Raw genomic sequence first — 19,852 nt, forward strand, 5'->3', positions numbered from 1 at the left:
CCTTGTAAATAAATTATCCATTGCGATCTACTTTGCTGTAGGAGAGCTCTCTGCGTGTCAGGAAAGCCGCTTTATTTGAAATCTGACCTACCGCAAGGCCTGCATTGCTGGTCGATGTTACCGATATTAATGCAGGTACGCAACGTGGTACGCAGATGAGAAGGCCACAGTGGGTGTCCATATGCTCGAGTAACCTTTGGATCTATTAGCATATTTTTGCAGCTGCGGTCCGTGCGAAATTGCAGTTGCAATTGCATTAGAGTCCATCTCTGAATCACACTATGTCCGGTTCGATCTTTCATTGTGATTTTACCTTGCATGTGTGCTGCATTTAATAAACAAAATTTGGAAGGGGAAAAAAAATAACTAAATATAACTGAAACAGACATGTAAAGGCAGGTAGGTGTGCAGGCACAGAGGGTCCGATTTAAAGTTAAGCACAGAATTGTGACTTTTGCACACACATCATTATCTTGGAATCTTGTACTAGGCCAGTGTAATAAGCACAGAGACTCCTCATAAGAAGGCATAACTTAAGTCTTGACCATATGCATCTCCCAAGATGTGGTTGAAGTGCGTCTCCATGCCCCAACTGTACCGACCTTATATGAACATCCTAGAACAGACTATCAGGTGCAAGTACAAGAAACGCTCAATGAAAACCCAGGTGACAATATTTTACACAAGTCACATTTTGTACATTGTGCAAACAGACTTACTCACATCCAGAGTCTCCCCCATCTTCACCCTGACTCTATCATTGTAAAAAGTAGAAAATTGTTTGTCATGCAGTGCTTCTTATCTGGTTTTACCATTAAAAACTGCACATGTGGGATCAACACAGAAGAGATTTCAATTCATACATGGCCTATGCAGTAGCCACTAACAAAGTTCAGACACACCACATGAACAGTATAATAGAAAGCATTTACATTTTAATTTTTACCTTCCAAGCCCATACAAGGAATGTTGTAAAAAAATAAATACATTAAAAATGCCATTGATTATTTTTGTACTCCAGCTATTTAAAATAATTACACCTGTACTGTATTAATCTATTTGTGTTAATACACAGACATCCTACAATAATGGTCATGCAAGTCAATATAGAATTTAAGAACATTCATTATTTGAAGTGTTCCAGTTATAACTAATGAAAATTATTCCAAAAGCTAAATTCATAAGCAGCAATTATCCCTGCTACAATTGACCTGTTAGGTCAGTTTGATAATGTTTATATACAAATGTCTATATGGATTTAACCATGGTGGTCTAATAACTAGGAGATGTAGAATGCAAAAGAAAACAAAAAACAACACAAAACTGACAAGCCTGCAGGTATCCATACTACAGGTTATATAAAACCGCTTAGGCTAGTGTCAAATAGGCGATTAGTCGACCCTCTGCTAATACACCGTAATGCGTAGCGTTCCGCAATAGGGGCTGTTAAGAACTTGTTCGGGAATATATAATACTTTGTGCCAATGTGCGAGTAAAAAATTACTGCATTTAAAATTCAGTACAATCAACCTTCTCTGACACTAACCCAATTCAGCTGTTGCACATGCCAGTTATATTAGGATGACAATTATCATACTAAATATAATCAGAACTTAATTTTCAGTAAGACAAGTTCGCTTTCAATACATTTTTATTAAGAAAAACAAAAACTATGTTTTGATCATTATTGTTCCCCGTCAAGGATACAGAGTTATCTAGGACAGTTGATACACAACAAGCTTTCAGTTCAAAGATCCATAGCAAAGTACAATGTCTGTACAAATACATATTGCACATTACATTTTGTTTATTCAAGGCACATTTCTCTTCTTTTATATTAAACAAGTTTTTGAATCAAAGGAAATATGGCCTAAGCTTGAGAGCAGGGCCCTTTTACCTCTTTGGACTAGGTACAAAGCAGTGGGATGTGCGCCTGCACACACTTCAGGATATTACAGGAAGTAAAACATTACTTATTTATGTTCACATGTATGAGGTGACCTAGTGCTAAATGTAATTGCCCCCTTTGTCCATTTATTAGTACCCAGGTTTTATTATGGCGCTGCAAGTAAGGTACATAAAGGGCAATAATAACGCATCACCTTTACACTGTACTCTACTTGAAGTAAATTTAAATGGTCTCCTCTGTCCCAGTGTTTAGGCTCCCCACAAGCAAGTCTAAGTTTAAGCTCATACTGTATGACAATTTCAGAGGTAAAGGTTTAATACCTAGTAGCAGGTTTGTTCAAGTACCCTGTTTCATTGGCCAGCTTCCAGTATCTGTCCCGCAGAATAAAGGCCGATGCCTTGGGCTGCCGCTGGCGGGTGAAGACTCCTTTCTTATTTCCAACAACTCTGGTAACCGCTGTAGAGGAATAATATAATTAATACATACCAACATCTATAAAAAGATCCTTAGTAAACGGAATAATGAACATGAGAGGCGTTACGCAAAGTACATACTCTATGCAAGACTGCATCTAATATGTATGTCAACAGGTCTAAGTCAGCACAGAAATAGTTTACTACATAAATTTCCAAAATGTTTCCCAGTCTTCTGTTGCATTTAATATATGTCAAATGCCTAATACATACTCAACTACTAATATAGGCTGTGTTTACACAATCTTTTGTAGGCAGCAGGGAAATATGTTATTTAGCGCCATCTACCTATGCTGTAGTCAGACTTACATTGTACAGTCATAAAGTCTGCAAAATTCCAAATGAGCTCTCCAATGACAAACTTCTTTCTCTTCTCGTCAAACACAGAATGGTAGTTCTTTAAGACTATCTCTTGGTATTCTTCTGTGAACATTAATGGCGGGTCCTGCAAACACAAAAAAGAAAAGGCTTCTGTATGAAAGGGCTGTTAACATTTTGGGCCTTATATAAACCCAAGGCACTTCATGTCAGAAGGCAAGGCAGCATACAGTCCCATGGACGCTGACATGGAAAAGCCATGTAAGTCCGTGAACATAGTCTCCAGATCTGTAAAATGTTAAAGTAGTGGAGATCCAGGATTTCTGCATGCTCCAATGCTATAGAATGTTAAGGGATGGGTATGAGATGCAGTTTTCGGGACCCCAGCCTTCAAAATCCAGACGCCGGCATCCCGACAATGTTAGGATACAGACACCTGTCGGTCGGTATTCTAACCCTCCCCCTCTCCCTACCTTAACTCTCCCTTCTCCCAAATCTAACCTCCCCCGCTAGTGCCTAAACCTAACCTCCCCGCACCCTAAACCTAACCCTTAGTGCCTAACCCTAACCCTCCCCCTAACCCCGCTACTTACCTTCAAGATTCCGGCGCAGGGTTCTGACAGGTGTCGGGATTCCGGCGCAGGCATTCTGATCGCCAGAATCCTATCTCCCGGGATTTTTAACGTATCCCGAATGTTACAACTATCATCAGATAACAGAAATAGGCAAGTATGAGTACAGTTAAAGTATTAGATATTTCATAAAGTGACTCCTTCCATCTCACAACTAGCTAACTATTTGCTCTAGGACTAATGCTGGGTACACACTAGACGATGTGTGTACCCAGCCATGGGCGGTCGTACACCAATGCTGGATACACACTAGACGATATTTATACCCAGTATTGGGCGATCGTACACTAGATCGTGCAGTGAGTACGGACACACCCGCCACATTCATTGGTAATCGTGTCGGTCACCGGATCTTCTGATATGCCGTGCATGCACATCAGATCAGAAGATGCGACCAGTGATGCTCGTGAACACACGACAGTACCTACAAACTGAGCGATATGGCCGATATAACGTTCTGATCTGCATCGGAACGATATATCGCTTAGTGTGTACCCAGGTTTAGACTCCGAATGGACCCAGTCGGGTAAATTTTCCTTCCCCTCCCTGCACTCTCCCCTATTTTAGTAGGTGGCCACCCTGCTCCTTTTATTTCTCTCTCTCTTTTTCTACTCTGTCTGCCTTCTCTCTTTCTCATACATTATTGTTAAATTTGGTGGAGTAGACATTTTCACAGTCAGTCCGTGGCTAGATGTAATATTTTGTCTTCCTTTCAAGTTTGATCTCCTTAACCTCTATGGCTTATTATACAATTATATGTTACGTACATGTACTGATGTCTTATTTGCAGTTTTTTCTATTGTGTATTTTTGCTGGATTGTCTCCTCTTCCCTTACTTAAAAAATATTAGATATTTCTTTGTGGGAGAAGCATATTTATAATAAGAGTTCTGGTGCTATTAGGTGAACCTCTGCATTGAGGGTGCACTTAAAACACTAGATGAGTGACATTCTGTTACCCATTCATGGTTTTTAATGCCCCCACACAATGGAGTGTCAGCCATTGACATGAAGGAGAATCTGCTGACTACAACTCCTGAACATTAGTGTCACACTGGGAGCATAGTGCTTGGCTAGGATCAGGGGAGTAGCGAGGGTGGTTCCAGTGGAGCAGCACCTTTCATCCTTTGTGTGGTCAGAGTACTCATGACGTCTCTCCCATTACCCACTGCGGGAGCCGGAAGATGGCTCCCGCAGTGGGAGCTGCAGCAGCCGATGAGAGTCTGACAGACTCTCATCGGCTGCTGATTACAACAAACACACAACTGCCGGCTCCGGCGGCTGTGTGATTGGCAGTGTGTAGTGCTGACCGAACTCCGTCCGGTCAGCGCTACACACTTCACTCGAGTATAAGCCGAGGGGGTGCTTTTTCAGCACAAAAAATGTGCTGAAAAACTCGGCTTATACTCAAGTATATACGGTAATTTCTTCTGCTGTGTTCTTTGCTGCACTTCCCCTATAATCCTCAAGTGGAAATATGATAATAAATCTATTCATGGTAGCTCCCAAACTGATTTGTAAATGTAAAGATAAGATGCTTTGTGCCCACCAGCTTGTGCTGCTATGTTTTCATGCACTTTTACAGAGAAATAGTTTTGGTGTGAGATGATTAAAAAAATCAAATGGCAACAGTTTTGGCAATTGTGTCACAATAACTTAATAGGGAATTATTGGCCCAAGGTCTTTATATAGGGGATGCAATTGGAAAGCCGGCTGACATTATACCGACAGCCGGCTTCCCGACTGTCATATCCCGGCGAGGGTGAAATGCCCGGCGTCTAGATGTAGACGCCGCTCATTTCAACGACGCCGGGAGACCGGTGCCCGGCATCCCGATCAAAGGGATCCCGGGCGAGGTGAGCGGACAGCCGCGGGGGGGGGGGAGGGTTAGGTTTAGAGCACCCGGGGGGGGCTTAGGGTTAGGCACCCCCCCGGGAGGGTTAGGCTAGGGGGAGGGAGGGTTAGGGCTAGACACCCCTGGGGGGGACTTAGGGTTAGGCAATGGGGAAGGCACTTACAGGGGGGATCAGGGTTAGGCACCCCTAAGGAGGGTTAGGGTAGGGGGGTTAGGTTAGGTGGTATTTCATACCGATTCCCTTTATGTATGTGTTACAGTGAATGCCCATATTACATACTCACGCTGTGGAAGCCTGGTATGGTATCTGCTCCATATTCAGTCTGTATGATTGGTTTATTATACTTCTCGTGCCACTTGTCAAACTGGTTGTTAAGCTGGAGCTGAATCACCTCCAGGTGACCAGAATCATGGTACCAGGAGAAGTAGCTATTTACACAGAGGACATCCACATAGGGGGCCTGGAATTGTATAAACATTCAACAAAATAACATGGTGGTGAATATAAATATTATACTTAAGAGAGATTATTTATTTCATATATATATATATATATATATATATATATATATATATATACATACATACAAATACACACAATATATATATATATATATATATATATATATATATATATCCTAAATATCATACTCCTGAAGAAGTTGCCCTCTCAATTATTTTTTATGGATATGTGACTGCTCTAAATATCTCATGACAGATATTTGCAATAGACGAACGACGAACGATATTGGATGACATCATTCTTTGAGTGGATTTCTTTTTATGTTTCTGTTCATTTACATAAAAAAATCGTTCGTCGTTCACCGCGACAGACATTTCTAATATCTATCAGCGATAAACGATAATTGACCAACATGTTCGAGAGACAAAAGACCAAATTTGTCGTCAGCGGGAGTGCGCATTTTTATCGTTCAGAGCCTATCCATTAGCAGATAAATTGAACGACTGAACGATAAATCGTTTAGAATGAACGATAAGTTATTCATCTTTCACATTTATCTGCTAATGGATAGGCCCCCTTACACTGTACAGTTCTGAAGGTTAGTACATCATCACATGAATGTAAAAAAACACCTTGTGATTGGCTGATTGCAAATGCATTGCCGATGCCGTTAGGGGCCTTTATCGTTGCTCTAGCATATTATGTTTTTGTGTGTGTGTGTATTTTAGCATTTTCTTCATCCTACACAACCTATACATGTCATGTATGCCCGTACAACGTACACCAGGCACATATGCTACCGCCTGCAACTTGCCGTAGTTGGCACTTTGTATAGGCCCATATTTGCATCTTTGGAATGCAATTTTGCCTGTGATATGGGGCACAATTGCATCCAACTCAGCATCAGTCACACAATATATGCTATTAGCAGCTCTTTTATATGAGAAAAGCAAGCTTTTACTTGTTAGTAGTTTCCAAGTGACTCATGAAGGGGTTGCAGGAGCCATCCAGTATAGTGCATAGCAACACATAGAGATTGTTGCTGCAGAGTTACTATGAATTTCATGCCAACTAATCTGAGCCAAGGTACAACTGGTAAGATTTGCTGTGGAACTAATACTCAATAAGCAGCAACAGTTCTAGAACTGGATTACCCTTCACAGCCCAACATCTGCACTTATATTAGGTAACTCACTTTCTCTCCATTATCCCTTACATACACAGTGCATAAGAAACACAGGGGGAGATGTATGACCCGGCGATATGGGGGTTTAGTGGTATCAGTGCACGTTATGTCCGCTGATACCGCTTCTCCCCCATGTATTATTGTGGGGTTGGGAGGTAAATGACAGGGGTGCTACACGCCCCTGTCATTATCGGCGCTGCTATCTAAGATAGCACACCGATATGCCACCTAATGTACGAACGGTCAGTGGCACTGACCGTTCTGACAGCTGCAGCTATCGATTGACAGCACTGTCCCTGGCTGTGGAGGCTGCCTACTGCACGCAAGATCATACGATGTTTGTGAGATCCCACGCATGCCCAGTGGGGCTGGCCAGGAGGTGAGACACAGCACATCGGCACCAGTCTGATGCTCTGTGCACTCTGGCGGGGATCGTCGGTGGGGGGTTTTCAGTCCCCCAGTTTGGCAGACGAGATGTTCTTACATCTCATCAATGCAGCTTCCCGCTTCACCTCGGTAAAGAGGCGAAGAAAGAAGAGTTATAGCAACACGATGCGTGCCGCTATAATACATCTCCCCTAACAATGACAAATGTAAGGCACTGCTCTCTTGCCCAGACAACCCAGAGAAGGGGATAGGTGTTTATGGCTGTGGCAAATTAGATTTTAGTTAACTGAAAAGACTGTTTGACATGAAACAGAATAAAGGTAAAAACTCAACCTACACCTTGGTCTTGGTCATACCCAGCACTGCTAACATAGGTTACTGGTCTAGTGGGGTCAAGCTGTTTAGTGTGAGCAATCACAGTCCTGTGGAAGTGAAACAGAGGTTACACACAAAATATGCATCTGCTAGTTAGTATTGGATCAGCTGAGGTTACTGGGTGAAATGGAAAATCTGTAGTAAAATAAAGGACAATAAATATACACTGCAGTCATGTGAAATAAAACTACACAGTATTTCAAATCTTTGCTATTACAAATAAGGACATAATTAACGATTGTCTAGTCCGCAGCGATTACTAAAATCAGTCAAATCTAATCTCAGGTCATAAATGACCTATAACAGATTGCACTTTGGGCCCGATTCAGAGATGTATGCTAAGGCAATTGCGATGTCTTATGGATCGCAGTTGCTAAAACATGCTAATGCCTTCCAAAGCTTAGCTGAGCATAGGGGCGCCCACCTCTGCATTCTCATGTCCGTCCGACAACTTATATCGGGAACATCGACGCAGTCACGCATCTTGTACATTAAGTCTGACTAGCCTTAAACATGCTGTGAAGGAGATTGCAATGGCTAATTTATGCACGACCATGGAACGTGCATAAATTAACAGTCAGACACGCCTGTGTTTTTCTAACAATCCCCCCCCGTTACCTCCCCCAAACACTGACTACCTGTCACTCACATTGCGAGTGATTCCTAGGTACGAGATTAATCGCAATGCAATTGCTGCACGTGCGCAGTGTGGTGTTTGTATATGCGCATTTGCAGAAAATGGCTCATTCTATGATAATACCGGCATTGCGTCCATCTCTGAATCAGGCACTTTGGGCCTGATTCAGAGCCGTTCGCTATTTGCGGTCGTTCGTTCAAAAACAAGGGGTGGCTATTCAAATGATTCATTCGCAAATTGCAGTCTGTTCACACCTCTAAGTCTGAACGAGCGAGCAAAACATACGCTCGTTTATTTGATAAAAACGCCCCCTGGCCGCTCGCACCATACGTCATGTCCGCTATTTATTAGATTAATCGAGTACATCGTACAGCGTATGAACTGCTCGCTATTCTTGTGGTTGGTTTTCTCAACCGCTATTTTGCGAGCAGTTCTGAGTTAAAAAAAAACACTGACGTGGTCAATGACGCTGCTGTATTAATTATGCACTCCCTTAAAACGCCCGTTTTGACCTTTAAGCACGCCTGCGTTCGAATTCCACTCCCCGTTTTCAAGCACCTTCCCCTGTTACCACCCACATACGCCTCATTCTGTCACTCAAAATAGCAGGCACTCGCTATATAGCGTACAAACGATTTTCGGCCGCACTGACTGGTTCGCGCATGCGTACTAAAAACCGTACGCATGCGCAGATGTGCGAACATCGCTCGGAACGAGCGTACTGCCGCTAGCGAGCGGCTCTGAATGAGGGCCTTTGTCCTTACTCAACAAAATAGAAGCCACTATGAAGGTTTCTTGCAGCATCATGGAGTCAGATCTTTGGGTGAATATGCGGAGATGCACTCCTGGGAAGATGGGCAACGGTTTCACTGTTCTCCATTTGTATATAAGCTTTGTCAATGTAAAATAATGGCCTTAATATCCTTTCCAGACTGATGAGCATGGTGAGAACACAAACCTGAATGCTCCAGACCAAATTGCCAAAGGTCTTGTCTTACTGGGATAGGTGGTCGTATGTCATGATCACCAAATAATGGGATGATACAACTGATTAGCAGCACATTGCCCAAAGGACAATCTGTATTGATATGGAAGCGCTCAGGGACAGGCTGCACTTACTGTACATTTTCAACTTCATGTCTTATTTTTTTGTTGAATAAATAATGACATCAGTTATAGGCCATTTGTCATATAAGGACTAGATGATTGGTTTGCACGTCCCGATATGTAAATGCGCAGGTATCAAACAGGGGAATTTTTATAAATCGTTCTTAAAATGACCAACATACACAGACAAACAAAAATGACTTTACTTTGCATGGAGGAGTTAGGAAAGTTGTGCATCGCATTCAGATTTACTAAAACCCTGCTAATCTACAGGCAGAAAAAGGAGAAAATGCTATTGAGGGATCAAATATACATTCTCAAAGTAGAGCATTATGTATACGTTTAGCAGCTAGAACTCACTGCAAACCCGCGGTTTGTATTCTGGGCCTGATTCAGAGCCGGTCGTAAGCGGCCGCTTGTTCGCTGCGAGCGATGTTCGCACATCTGCGTATGGGTTTTAGTACGCATGCGCCAACCAGTCATTGCGGTCGAAAATCGTGTGCTCGCAAAATAGCGAATGCCTGCTAATTTGAGTGACAGAATGAGGCGTTTGTGGATGGCACCAGGGAAAGGTGCTTGAAAACGGGGAGTGGAGATCCGAACGCAGGCGTGCCAAACGGTCAAAACGGGCGTTTTAAGGCTGTGCATAATTAACAAAGCAGCGTCATCGGCCACGTCACTTGGTTTTCTTTTAGCCTGAACTGCTCGCATGATTGCGGTAGGAAAATCCAACCACAAGCACTGTGAGCAGTTCAGACGCCTTTCGATGTACTCGATTAATCAAATAAATGGCGGAGATGACGTAGGATGCGAGCGGCCAGGGGGCATTTTTTCCAAAATACTGAGCGCATGTTTCGTTCGCTCGTTCAGACATAGAGGCGTCGACAGACCGCAAAGAGCGAGCGCTTAATTGAAATAGCCAGCCCCTTTTTCTGAACGAGCGAGTGCAAATAGCATCCGGCTCTGAATCAGGCCCTCTGTACAGCTGTGCTAGGAACAAGAGCGTATGTATGTATCACGGGTCTACATTGGCTCATTCACTCTGCCCGCTGAACAGGTAAGCAGCATAACACAGCGAGATATAATCATTGCTGTAAATATCATTGCATTTATCGTTCAGCAGCCCAGCTGGACAATAATGCAGATTAGAGTAGAACAAATAAACCTGTCAGTAACTGGACTCTTTATGCAGAGTTTCTACCATAATCTCTTGTTGCTAAATGTTTACAATGTAAAAACAAATTTTTATAAGTCTTAACTTAATGATTATCAAATAAGTTTGCAAGTATAGTAGGATATATTTGCAAAATAAAAAAAAATATTCACAGTATATCCCAAAATAAAAGATTATTTTGTTTAGTTTTGCAATTCCACCAATTCAGTAGTTTAAAGACATTTCTAAAAATGTAAAATCACATCTGACTTGAGTGTAATTTGTCCATTTTTAAAACCCATTCCTCTATTGATGGCCCTAGATTTGTGCCAACCTCATAACATACTGAAGAAATGAATGAAGACGTTCTGCCACTTACTTAAAATAGGAACCTGCAACTTTGAGCTGTGAGGCTGGTTCATTGGCGACTGACCACATGACCACGGAAGGCCTGTTTTTATCCCTGCGCACCAGCTCCTCCATGACAACTAAATGATGTTGCAGTGACTTGTTTCCAAAGCTCTCACTACCGGAGAATATACAAGACCACAAACAGATTAAAAAGCATGTAAAGCACATTAAAATAATTCTGCGTCATAGTGTGAATAAACATAATTGTGTTAAATTCACTTTTACAGCTATAGATTTTATTTTGTATAGACCGTAATACATATTAGCATGATAGGAACTTTTCTAGCAAGCATGGAAAAATATAGAAGTATTAATGTCACATGAATAGGCAGGCGTATACTCACTATCATAATAAGAAGCTGTAGGTGCCATCAAATTGCCAAAAGTATTAAGTTAACTCCCAAGACATACATTTACATAGTCCACAGGACATGCCCTACTAACAGCCTATTAGGATTTTGGCTGAGGTCAGTAACATGGACGCAATTTGACTGTAGATAGCAGGCAGTGTAAGCACCAAGATATTGGCACACACTTTAAACTCTGTGGACAACATCCTCTATGACTGCTGAGACCAGCTGATGTGCTGACTTCGAGATGATCCAGATCTACAATAAAGTAACTGGTAATTCCACATGCTGCTTTGTACCGAGATCTATTATTGACTTACAAAGCAAGTACTTTTGTACATTAATACTACACTATATGAGGAATGCTTATAAAGGTGATGCTATATTCTGTCCCTGATCAGTTTTGGTCATTTAGCACCGGTAGCTTAAATCAAAGTGTATTTACACAGTGGAAACTGCTATACCTTGGAGAGTGGGACTCTTGTGCAACTTGCAACTGCGATATTCTCGTCTTTGGACTTATTCAATGGTTATCGACTTTAGTAGTTTTATACATAATCAATATTGATATTATGACATAGTCAAGAGTTAAAATAAAAATAATTATTCACAATGACAATTTGCTTTTAGGATATGAAATCTGTATGTACACCAGTAAAGGGTTAAATTCAAAATCCATTTCAAAGCCTGGTGAGTGTCTATCGGGTATTCCCTGCAATGTCTGTCCTACACAGATGAATTTTTACAAACTGCTGTCTCCCAAGATCACATATTAAGAGGGGTATCCAATTAACAGCGCTAAAGTAGTGCTGCTAATTGATCGCGGCAGGGCTATCCTAATAGCCCGAAGTGCCTCCCTACGCCGGCACTTATCATGGATATTTTTCGGGACCTGAATAATCTACGATAAGGGCAGTTTTTTCACCCCAAAAAATGCGAAAACACATAAGCTTGCAGACCCTATGAGGGGTATTCAATATGAAACGTTAACTTCACTGTCGAACTTAACGTTTCATATCAGAGTTTTTTTCTGCGTTAAGGTATGGTGCGCGCTCCCGCTTATCCCCGTATTCAATATAAAATTAACGAAAACGGGAAACTCTGAAGTTGGATTTGCGCAAAGTTACGAATTTTTCCTTAAAATAATTGTAAGACCCCCTAAAGTTGTAAAAACATGGGGGAACACTATGGGTACCCCCGTTTTAGCCTTTAATTGAAAGTCGGGGATTTAAATAGCCCCAGCAGGCATTTTTTTCCCGACATTGAATAAGTGATGCAGAAGAGCACTTAGGTTATTTTTTTCGTTTTTTTAAGTGGTCCCATCAAATTTGGGGTACATGAAAATGGGTACTAGCATATTTTTAAGTCCCTAAAGTAATTTTTTTAAAATTCTGCATTTGTGCACCTGCCGCTATAATTCTTTTCTAGAAAACATCTGCCGCATACTTGCACAATAGCCCTGAACCTATTTCCCTATTGTTAAACAATTTTTTCCCATTTTTTTTTTTTCACCCCAATTTTGAAATTCATTTTTTGGGGTGTCCCTAATTATTTTTTTAACTTTTTTTGACACAGTTCTTTTTTAAATGTCATTCCCAGGGGTGCAGGCTATTTTTTTAAAGCCTGCACCCCTAGACCCCAATTCTGCACTTTTTTTCGACACCTATTCAATGGTGAAAAGTTATCCCCGTTTTTTATCAAAGACTTCTCAAAACTGCGATAAGTCTTTGAAATTGAATACGGTGTAAAAGTAAAACCTGCAATAATGAGGTCATACCTCCGATATTAACGCAAAAACGATGTTATCGCACCCATATTGAATACCCCTGTTTGTGTTTTCGTGAGATATATCCCGTTATTTTGTTCAAAATAATAGGATAGGGTGAAAAAAAACATTGACGAAAAAACGGGGAGAATCTGGGAAAAATCAGTTTTTTGCCAGTCGCAGGGATCAATTAGCGCCCGAACAATGTCCGGGGCTAATTGGATACCGCCCTAAATCTGCATGTCAAGATAAAGGCTATAAGTAGGCAACAAATGGCGGCTTCAAAAAAGGACAATGGTGTGAGCAAGTCCAGTCCTCATATGCCAACGTTTACATCACAGAAATATTAACGTTCATAAAGATATTTCCTCATACACCTAGGGGTATATTTACTTAAGTGTGGTTCTAGAAGTAGAGTTGTTGCCCATAGCAACTAATTCGATCCTAGCTATTATCCTCTAGAAGGTGTTAGATAAATGATAAGTAGAGTCTGATTGGTTGCAATGGGCAACATCTCCACTTCTAAAAAAAATGCATTTTAGTAAATATACCCCCAGCCTCAATACACCATGTTTTGCGAGGTCCCTTGCAACTTAGCTTGGAGCCTAACATCTTTTTTACTCAAAAATGTATCTTAGTCAAACACAGATGTAACAAATCGCTTCCTGAGACTGCACTGATTAATTTGATATACAACACTTGTATATCTGTGTGCGACAATCTGTATACGAAGCACAAGGGACCTTGGCGTGGAAAAAGCTGCAGACGCTTTTTCATAGCACTTCATATACAGAGTCAGACTCAGTCACACACAGATATACAAGTATCACATATTAAATTAATCAGTGCAGTCTCAGGAAGCGGTTTGTCGCATCCGTTTGCGACTAAATGCACGTTTTCAGGAGAAAATACGCAAAATAAAAGTAAAAACATAAATTGATCGGCAGCAATACTGTATGAGGACACATCTGTATATGCAAAGAGCTCTATAGGTATTTACCATCACTAGCATTTGGCCTCTGACATTAAATTTATAGTCCATAGAGAAACTACAGTAATCAAGTAGCTACCTAAATCATGGGCTGAATAGTCAAAATTTAATTTGTAGGAAGGTATCATCTGTGGATTGAATGCAAAAGTATATTTCTAGAATGTACTAATGAAAGGATATTTAATTTAAAAAAAATCCTGAGTGGCAATATTTGTTAAAAAGCTACCAAGGATGTCATTAGAAAATTATGTAATAGGGTACAAGCTGGCGCCGCTGCGGGAATTCATTCAAATGTTCCCGTATTTTTAAAGCGACAATCATTTAAAAGGCAAACCCAAGCTCGTTTTGCCTTTAAAAATACGGGAACACTTGCATGAATTCCCACAGCGGTGCCAGCTAGCACCCTATTACATAAGCTCCCTGGTGTATTAACCTCAAAAGGAGGTGGAAACCATACTGTTTAAAAATTATGGAATTAATGTTAGATTTTTTTCTTTGATGGCCAATCAAATTGAGGAGCTTCCTGTATTCTTGCCATTCCCATGCATAGAGGTTTTTTATATTTTAAAGAAACTGTTTTGCGTTATTTCTCAGTATATTATTTTATTATATTTTTATATCTTAGCATTGTGACACTTTTCATCATATTAAACTAATTTTAATAAAATACTGTCCTTGTGTTCTTAAGAGATTCACACGCTAGAAAAGCTTGGTTATTTTATAAATTCTACAGAACGAACTAAATACAGTGAATTGTTTGGTTTACAAGAATTGTGATTAAACTAAAAATTAAGCAAGTAGGGACTGCCACGAAGAGTCAGCTTTGGAAATAAATCTTAATGATGGCAGTACTGGAAGATTAATAGTGAGTTTGAGGTATAAAAAGTGTGATTTTAAAAATTTTATACAAACCATGTGGTTTTGTTGTGATTAACCCTTTGCCATACTAACACACATCATGCAGGCTCAGGTGAGTGTTTTATGTAACAAACCTTTGGATTTATTTAACACACAAATGGATTTGAGATAGAGAATTATACACACACATTTTCCTGTGTGGAACCATATCACACTGATAACATGTTTGCTATTTACAGGTAGCTCTAGTAACAATGTTGGGTTTATACATTTGACACAGGTCTAATTCTGATTCTCACAAAATAAAAAGTATTGTACTGTATCATTCAGACCCAATGACAAACTGTTTTTTGTTACAGAAAAATAGTATTAAACACACTTTAACAAAGAAGAAGGGTTCCTTACGGCTGTTTTATTCCTACTCCAGGACATTCATCAATGACCACGATACCATATTTATCACACAGGTCCATGATTTCCTCAGCATAAGGGTAATGGCTAGTGCGAAATGAATTTGCACCCATCCACTTCAGTAGATTAAAATCCTTTATGATTAAAGACCAGTCCAGCCCTTTGCCTCTGATCTGTTGAAAGATAATAATAATAATAATAATAATAATAGCAGAATTGTAAATACATAAAATAAAATAATGTTTCTCTATTATGCCATAAACATGCCTAGGGTTCACAGATCATCATCATCTTGTTTTAGGGTATGTTCCCATTTACAATTTGGCTAAGAGCAGTATTCACATATAATCCACATTGTAAAACCTGACACTTTATCAGCAGCAAGTAAATGGTGAGGCTGCATTAGCAATTTATAAATTATGATTAATTTGGAAACAGAGTGAGCACTATGCCAACAGACATGGAGTAACTGGTGTGAAATCGTGTGTGGACACACATGCGCCTATGGAGATTTCCTTTATTCTGCCACTTACACCCATCTCCAGTGGCTGGAGACTGTATGGGCACTTTCTAACATAGGCCAAGTACAATAAGGACACAAATGAGAACACACACACACATATATATATATATATATATATATACTTGTGAATGTTGTGTCATTTGCTGGTAATCAGGGGCAGGTGCAAATACTGGACAATGATGAGTACAGTCTCCAGCACAAGCAAACTGTAGCTGGCTCTGTGTGTACAATCCTCTAGCAGTAATTGGGGCATTCCTCAGCATACAGGGGAAAACACACTTTTTGTGTAACTTTTTTTTGCTACCTACTGTACTCTTATTCTTTAACACATTTATGCATGCTGCTTGCCATGCTACAACACTAATTCTGTATATAAATCAACTATATAAGGAAGAAGAGATCAGCAATTTTTAGTTTTAAATAAATAAATGAATTGCCTCTAACTAATAAGTGACAAGATCTATGAACAATTTGGCTCCACACCTAGTGGGTTGTCTTTCTTGTCAGATCAACTACAACTTATTTTGATTGCTTAGGCCTTGGCCAAAGTGCCTTTGATCAATTTGGTCAAAAAAAATACCAGTTTGACCAAATGTGCATGTGAATGTATGGCCAGCATTAAAGAGATTGACATGCAGAGCCCACAAAGCATATAAAGCTTTCTCCAATTTCACTTTATTAAGGGAGTTAAGCTTAGTAGATCTAGTGGATTTGTTCATTCAGTACATATTATGGAATGACATTTTCATATTCTATTTTGCATTAGTACCTTTTTTAAATATTGAATTTCAAAACATGGATTTTATAAGCCAAAAGAAAATCAAATAAATATAAAAAGAATCACAGCAGATCCTTCTAATAATGAAGGCGACAAAAGCGGACTACCCATATAACACGCTGGCCTCAATCACTTACATCATAGTCTTCATGTTTGTTGACTCCATGGAAGTAGAAAGGCTTTCCATTGATGAGGAATTGTTGTCCTGTAACTTGGACTGTTCTTATTCCGACAGGTAAAGTGTAAATATCCTCCGAGGTAGCAGATGTCACCTTCACCTGCAAATCATAACAATTTCTACAAGTTACGCTCACGTGTGGTTTGGTGCAATGCTCCCACCCCACCAAAAAAAAAAGACATACTGATAGATGAAATGGTTAGGATATATGAGTTCATGTGGTAGGGAATATAGATTATAAACTCCATTGGGGCAGGGACCAAGGTAAAAATGCTGTGTAACAGAGGGGGCACCAGGGCACAGTATTTTCCTGTGCAAGGGAAGTGCCCTCCTGAGCCTCTCTCTGCTTGTCCACTAGCAGCCCCTGAGCAGCTTTGGCACTGCAAATGTTCATACTGAAAACACATTTATTTATCTTTATTTGTATAGTGCACACATATTACGCTGTTGCTTTGGTAAGTGCCTTTTGTTTTTGTTAATTAGCAGGGAAAATGGTCCATAATACCTGACCAAAGTAGAGGGAATGTTTTTCATATGGTGTAAAACAGGTATGCAGGGCAAGTATTTCTGTAGCATATGCTATCACATTAAGTACAGTATTTCAAATTAAGTGATTTAATGAAGGCAGAAGCTAAAATATTAATCATCTGACAATCCTATTTTGTCTATCTTTTTCTAAGTAGATTTTAGTTACCATGTTACTTTAAACCTTCTCATTTTAAGAGGTGACAATCGCTACAATAATGCCCAATTTATCACTCAATGCATATTTTATAGGGAATTATTTATAGAGTGACTACCTGTAACGTTCATATTTAAGCTATATCTAAGCAAATGTATGGAGAGTCACGTCTTAAAAGTAATCATTTTGTACTTTGCTTTTTGGGTGGTCTTACAGTTTCTCCACTGTAGCCCTTCTAGCACAAGGCATCTTCTGTGTGTCTGTCCCTTTCCCCCCACTTTGTCTTTTGGTCTCTAATTTTTTGTGGAGGTCTGAGGGCATGTGGGGGAATCAGGTAGGCATATGAAAGGCATGTGGTCTGACACCCTTCTCTCCTCACTTAGCGAGCAAGCCCTGGAAATGCTTTCAGGACACATTTTGGTATGAAACCCATATGTGTGTTCAAGTCCCCCCATTTTATTTTCCCATTGTTCATACCTCATATTGTCAGTGATTGGACGACCTTACTTTCTTTTGGAAATGGTTCATAGGGACTATGGTTTATTCATATCTTTAGTCTGGATCCAGGTCTACCTCCTATTCCAACTATTATAGCTACTGATTCAGAAAATGTTCTATTGTATTAATATACTATCTGTTTACATTGTACTTTTATTTGTACATTCATGCTTCAATAAAGAAAAAGTGATCTGAGGGGCATTTAAGTGAAATGGGTCATGAGCATTTAAAGGCCTTTTGGGGAGATCTGAAGACATTATATATTTAATGATAGATTCAATTATAAAACCAGAAACTATGATGGGAACAAGAAACAATGAAGTGGGATACACAAAATGTTTTAAATGATTTGTCACTGGGACCAGGCATCACTTGTGGCTGGCACCACAGACTGCCGTTATTTGGAGATGACAGTCTCCAAATGACAGGTTTGCAGTATTCATGCCCAGACATCCAAATATTGTAAGAATTAGAAATTACATTTTATTTTCACCTAAGAACTATGCAATTTTTATACTTTTATATAAGGAGATGTACATGTCCACATGGCACTAGCCACACCCACACATCCTCTACTTCTCACAAAAGCCCTTGCTAATGGTAAGCCCCAAGCCTATGTGGCCCTTAATCCGCTCTGGTCCTCTGATGCTTTTTATGATAAATTAGAGGAAGTGTCAGTTTAGAGCAATAGCTCCTGAAGGATCACATGGGATTACATCAGTCCACAGAACAGTCGGTTTACATTATTTCTGTTGCCACAAAGTGACAGGTAAGAGTCAATAGTTCTGTCCAGTTTACCTCAAAAGAGTACAGATATCCAGGATTTACATTCATCAGATAAGGCCACCATAGATGTGCATTGACAACTTTGAGCTGTCCTACAGCACCTAGACCAGAGGCTACCTCTTGTCCATCTTGGTCACGCAAGGTTACATTTACTGAATAGTAATCTGAACCAACAACAGCCACTTCATAGGTCACTAAACCTAGTCAAAGAAAACAAAACACATCCAGGTCAATGTTACCAGTCACACGCACATTGGTCAGTTTACCAAGGTTTTATAGGATTGTACAAACTGCCATTACCCCTAAAATATGAAGACCCATATATTAACTTTGTACAATGCTATGGAAGAAGTGTGGTAAATGTTAAATTGCCTAAAAAAAATAAAAAAAATAATCAACTTTACAAGATTTTCTAATGGCATTATATCTCAGATACCCTAATGGTAATCTTTACAATTTATACACATTACCATCTTTGAGCTTTGCTTTGGTACACTCTCTGGCAGAGTGCATCTAAACTTGGTGATACCTGCTGCCAGGGGCGGATTGGGCCGCCGGGAAAGCGGAAGAGTTCCCGCTGGGCCGGTCCCATTCTCCCCTCTTCAGGGCCGGCTCACCCAGCCTGCACTCATTCATAGTTCGGCCGGGCCAACTGCAGAGCTTCCTGGATTTGCGTTCTGCTGTGTAACGCAAACTGGAAGCTTTAGCAGTCATCTACTCAGGCTAGCTCCGGGAGCAGAGCAGCGGGGTAGTGTTGCAGGGATGTCCTCATTACCATTATCAGCTGTACCGATTCGTGTGTGTGTGCACTGTGTAGAGCACGCTGCTGCATGCCTGGCTCTGCATATGAATGGTGGTCTCATGGGAGTTGTAGTGTTCTAACTTCTTTACAATCCATAGAGTGCTAGTCTGTGGCTTGGGAAACTCCATTTCCCAGCATGCTGCGGGACCAGACCGCTTGCTAGAGCTAGAACATGTTTTATCAGGAAGTGTCAGGGATCACAGAGGAGAGCTGCCGATCTCACTACACACAGGAGACAATCTGATCTGCACAGCCCTTTTTATGTAAGCCTTCTGCTCTAGACCACTGTAGTAAATGTGATTATAACACACTTAACACAGCTCTG

At 40.4% G+C, this 19,852-nt stretch overlaps 1 protein-coding gene across 2 annotated transcripts in view; it reads right to left on the reverse strand.

The window, feature by feature from the left end:
* Positions 1-1,633: 1,633 nt before the first annotated feature.
* Positions 1,634-19,852, reverse strand: part of GUSB (glucuronidase beta) — a 31,691-nt gene continuing 13,472 nt past the window's right edge. For both annotated transcript variants that reach the window (XM_088445943.1, XM_088445942.1), the window contains exons 5-12: positions 18,738-18,925; positions 16,719-16,859; positions 15,275-15,453; positions 10,874-11,020; positions 7,560-7,644; positions 5,471-5,647; positions 2,692-2,827; positions 1,634-2,365 (exon numbers count right to left, since the gene is read on the reverse strand). In XM_088445943.1, the coding sequence (XP_088302069.1) occupies positions 2,223-2,365; positions 2,692-2,827; positions 5,471-5,647; positions 7,560-7,644; positions 10,874-11,020; positions 15,275-15,453; positions 16,719-16,859; positions 18,738-18,925 (1,196 nt within the window). In that variant the 3' untranslated portion in view covers positions 1,634-2,222. The remainder of the gene's footprint in view (positions 2,366-2,691; positions 2,828-5,470; positions 5,648-7,559; positions 7,645-10,873; positions 11,021-15,274; positions 15,454-16,718; positions 16,860-18,737; positions 18,926-19,852) is intronic.

This window comes from Taudactylus pleione, unplaced genomic scaffold (genome assembly GCF_031769625.1).
Source record: "Taudactylus pleione unplaced genomic scaffold, aTauple2 ptg000391l, whole genome shotgun sequence".
NCBI lineage: Eukaryota > Metazoa > Chordata > Amphibia > Anura > Myobatrachidae > Taudactylus > Taudactylus pleione.